Below are 4,586 nucleotides of genomic sequence, written 5' to 3'. Positions count from 1 at the left end.
CTGCGCAGCGGTGAGGAGGACAGCTCGGCGAGCAGAGCGGCGGAGGAGCAGGACGGCGGTGGTAGCAACGCCTGTCAAGCGATAGGCGGGCGGCTGTGGTCGCAGCACGCGGGGGAGCTGCGGGCTCGCTGCCCGGGGCTCGCCGGCAAACTCGAACATGCGCTGCAGGAGACACCTGAAGAAGCGCTCTCAGTCGACGCCGAGACGTCAAGCGTTGCGAGCACGCTGGAGCGCAGCATCAAGGGCATCACGGACGTGGAGTTCGACGCCATGGCACTCGAGTTTGGCGTCGAGCTGCCGCATCGGGCAGCAGCCATCGTCCCCGCCCTGCACGACGTTGCCATGCTTGCGAATGGAAGCACCACGGAAAGCAGTGACGATATGGGCGACTATGAAGATGGAAGTAAGGATTCTGGGGGTGATGATGATGATGATGAGGAGGAGGAGGAGGAAGTGGAGGAAGTGGAGCCATTGTTGAAGCGCGCTCGTTCTGAATCGTCGTCCACGCCCGCACAGGAGTGAAGGCGGTACATCACCCTGATGGACTCTAATTGGATGCTGTCGTTGGTCGCCTGGGTTACCTTCTATTGTAGCTCATTAATTTGGTGTGTTGTGTGGTGTTTCTCTCGCATTGGGATGTTTTTCTTGTTGTTGTTCCTTTTTAGTGCAATGCCTTCTCTCCGTTATTTTTCCTCCTTCCTGTCTCTGTTGCCATTGCTGTTCTCGCAGCACCGCAGTTTGAGTATCGCCCAGCCAACGGCCCCCCACCGCTACGAGAAGCAGAGCGAAGCGCAATGAGTACGGCGTGGAGGCAGTCGGAGCACCAGCAGCCGACCCTTTCCAGCCTGTCGAAGTTCCGAGAGTTCCTCGGTGGCACCAAAACAATTGAGCGGCTCCTCATCGCGAACAACGGTCTTGCGGCGGTCAAAGGCATTGACTCCATTCGCTCATGGCTGTACGAACACATCGGAGACCCTGAGGCGATTGAGTTCGCGGTGATGGCGACGCCAGAGGACCTGCACGCCAATGCGGAGTTTGTCTCTCTCGCAGACCGCAATGTCGCGGTGCCGGGCGGCCCCAATTCGAACAACTACGCCAACGTGGACCTCATCATGCACACAGCGCTGCAGAACTCGTGCGATGCCATCTACCCCGGCTGGGGCCACGCCTCGGAGAACCCGGCGCTGCCGCGCGAGTGCGTCAAGTCACAGAACAAAGTCACTTTTCTTGGCCCCTCCACTGAGGCCATGTTCACGCTGGGCGACAAGATTGCCTCGACGATCGTCGCACAGTCGAATGGCGTGCCGACGGTGCCATGGAGCGGCGACGACATTCGCCTGCCGCCGGGCACCTTCGACGTGGACCCGCTGGTGTATGAGAAGGCGTACATCACAACGGCGGAGGAGTGCGAGGAGGTATGCGTCCGCATCGGCTTCCCTGTGATGATCAAGGCGTCGGAGGGCGGCGGCGGCAAAGGCATTCGCCGCTGTGTGCGCAAGGAGGACGTCCGTGATATGTTTGCCGCTGTGTCGGAGGAGGTGAAGGGATGCCACATATTCGTCATGCGCATGCTAGAGAACGTACGCCACCTCGAGGTGCAGTTGCTCGCGGACGACTACGGCGACTGCATCGCGGTGCACACACGCGACTGCTCCGTGCAGCGGCGGCACCAGAAGATTATAGAGGAGGGCCCCGTCTTTGGCGTCGACGCGGCCATCGTCACCGCAATGGAGGAGGCGGCGATACAGCTCGCCAAGGCGGTCGGCTACCGCGGCCTCGGCACCGTCGAGTACATGTACGACAAGGTCACGCACACGTTCTTCTTCCTCGAGCTCAACCCGCGCATTCAGGTCGAGCACCCAGTGTCGGAGCTCATCTCCGGCGTCAACCTGCCGGCCGCGCTGCTGTGTGTCGGCATGGGCGTCCCGCTGCACCGCGTGCCGGAGGTGCGCACGTTCTTTGGCGAGCGTCCGTACGGCACGACGGCGATTGACTTCGCGTTCCGCCGCGGGCTGCTGGCGAAGGGGCACACCATCGCCGTGCGCGTGACCGCGGAGAACACCGACGAGGGCTTCCGGCCCACCTCCGGCCGCGTGGAGGAGATCACATTCAAGAACAGCAAGGAGTGCTGGGGTTACTTCTCCATCGGCCCCGGCGGCGAGATCCACCAGTTCGCCGACTCGCAGTTCGGACACATATTTTCCTCGGGTGAAACACGCGAGGACGCGCGTCGCGGTATGGTGATGGCGCTGCGCAACCTCGTTATTCGTGGTGAGATCCACACATCGGTGTCGTACGTGCTGGAACTGCTCGAGCGGAAGGAGTTCCGCGACTGCGACATCAGCACCGCCTGGCTCGACGGGCTGATTGCGGAGCGCGCTACACAGAAGCCGCAGCAGCAAGATGTACACCTTGCCCTCATTGCTGCCTGTACTTTTCGAATGCTGCGTAACAATGAGGAGAATATTGACAAGTATACCGCTTTCCTCGGCGCAGGGCACGTTCCTTCGTCTGAATACCTAAGTAACTGTCAAACTGAAACATATGTGAATCGATCCAAGAAGTTCACCCTCACGATGGGCCTCACGAGCCCAACGGAGGTTGCCATCTCCCTTAATGGCAGCGTTGTCACGGTACCGTTTCGTAAACTCAAGTCGGGTGCCCTGCAGCTCACGATTGGAGGTAAAACCGTCATTGCCTACACGGAGAAGGAGCCGCGGAGTCTGCGCATCTCCATTGGCGGCAGGGAGACCACTTTTACTGGCGACATGGATCCGACGAAGATCTGCTCGTCCGTCCCTGGGCGCTTTGTGCGGTACGTCGTCGGCGACGGCGGACACGTGGAGGAAGGCAGCACCATCGCGGAGGTGGAGGTGATGAAGATGATCCTGCCGATGCGTGCCACGACGGCGGGAGTGCTGCACCACCGAGTGGCGCCTGGCAGCACCATCGCCGTCGGCACGCTTCTCGGCGACATCACGCCGGACGACCCGAACAAAGTCGCGCGGCCGCAGGATGCGAAGGAGCAGTGGCCGGCAGGCCTCCTCTCTGAGAAGGACAGGCGGATGGAGCGCCCGGACGGACTCACCCGCGCGCGGCGTGGAGCAGAGGCGCTGTGGAATATGTTGTGCGGCTACCACTTTAACGCCATTCCGTTCGAGAAGCGGCTACAGTTTGCTTTTGAGAATCTCTCCTCGCTTTGTCTCTCCTCTGTGGCGCTCAGTGCGCTGAATGTCCCGTTCCTATCGCCGGAGACGGCTGCTGCAGCGGATACACCCAACGAAAAGCTCAAGGCAGTCGTAAACGCCCTCGTGGCGAACTATATCGCCGTGGAGAAACCATTTTCCTCGCGCAGCCGGCAGGATGCCATCCAATATCTGCGCGAAACAAATGATAATCCCCTGGAGGTCTACAAGCTGGACTTTGCTCACCACCAGCCGTGCCACCATGACGTCATTAAGGCACTGCTAGGCACCCTGGAGAGTAACATGTTGCTGCTCAAGTCGCTAAAGGACACCCTCTCGTCTCTCTTGGATTTGCGGTCCACCGTTGACGGCTCACTCACGCTACAGGCACGCTATCTGTTGCGGCAGTGTAGCCTGCCTTCCTTCGCTGAGCGCAAGGCGAGCTTCGCCAAGAATCTCGAGGAGGGCTCCTTCACAGACCTCATTCAGGGAGGTTATGGAAACGATCTCTTGTGTGCAGTCATCTTTGACCGCCAGACGCCGCACCTCGCCCAGTTGTGCCTCGAGCTGTACGTCCGCCGCGAGTACTTTGGCGAGGGCCGGGTGCGAAACCTCGACATATTTCTGCAGGACGGCTGCTGGTACGGCTTCTACGAGGTCGAGCCGCTGGAGGACCACGACCCGCTGCGCGCGGAGGAAGCATCCTTCACAGACCCTGACATCCAAAACGGCATCGCCGAGAGCTATGGCGCCGGCTGCTGCATGATGTTCCCCGACGAGCAAGTGCTTCGGACGAGGTGGGAGATGACGCTCACCGACGTGCTGCACCACGCACCGCATGAACCCGTTGTGTGCACCGTCTTCGTGGCGATCAGCCGCCACCTGAAGGAGGAGGAGGCGGCGCGGCTCTGCCAGAATCTGCTCAATGACCACGCCGCGGCGCTGGGGCGGGAGGGGGGGCTTCTGCGCGTCACCTTCATTGCGCACGGTGTCCCCGGCGGCCCGCACACCTTCACGTACAGCCGCAAACACGCGTGGCGCGAGGACACACTTATCCGCAACGTTGCGCCGCTCTCGGCGCGGCGCCTCGAGCTGCACCGGCTGNAGCCGCAAACACGCGTGGCGCGAGGACACACTTATCCGCAACGTTGCGCCGCTCTCGGCGCGGCGCCTCGAGCTGCACCGGCTGGCGAACTACGACGTCGCCATGTACCCGACGCCGTTCAAGGAGGTCCACGTGTTCCGTGCGACGCCAAAGAAGAAGAATGCGACGGCCTTCGAGAGCCGCATCTTCGCGCGTGTGGGTGTCAGCCCGCGTGACCTGGGCGTCGCGCCGTGGACCGAGGCGAACGAGATCGACGCCGGCCACATGCTGGCGAAGTGTCTCGCCGCGCTCGAGTT

At 61.5% G+C, this 4,586-nt stretch overlaps 2 protein-coding genes across 2 annotated transcripts; both read left to right on the top strand.

Annotated features, from left to right (window-relative positions):
- Positions 1-270: 270 nt before the first annotated feature.
- On the top strand, positions 271-522 carry DQ04_11831010 (hypothetical protein; the record flags this gene model as incomplete). The annotated part of the gene is made up of 1 exon (XM_009316621.1): positions 271-522. One exon carries the CDS (start codon positions 271-273, stop codon positions 520-522), a length of 252 nt encoding a protein of 83 aa, XP_009314896.1.
- Positions 523-794: 272 nt separating this feature from the next.
- On the top strand, positions 795-4,505 carry DQ04_11831000 (acetyl-CoA carboxylase; the record flags this gene model as incomplete). Its single annotated transcript, XM_009316620.1, has 1 exon — positions 795-4,505. The coding sequence occupies one exon, from the start codon at positions 795-797 to the stop codon at positions 4,503-4,505; it is 3,711 nt and encodes a 1,236-aa protein (XP_009314895.1).
- Positions 4,506-4,586: the final 81 nt, after the last annotated feature.

This window comes from Trypanosoma grayi, assembly GCF_000691245.1.
Source record: "Trypanosoma grayi strain ANR4 Tgr_1183_V1, whole genome shotgun sequence".
Taxonomy (NCBI): Eukaryota; Euglenozoa; class Kinetoplastea; order Trypanosomatida; family Trypanosomatidae; genus Trypanosoma; species Trypanosoma grayi.
The sequence above is the reverse complement of the archived record's forward strand: the minus strand, read 5'-3'. Positions and strand labels throughout refer to the sequence as shown.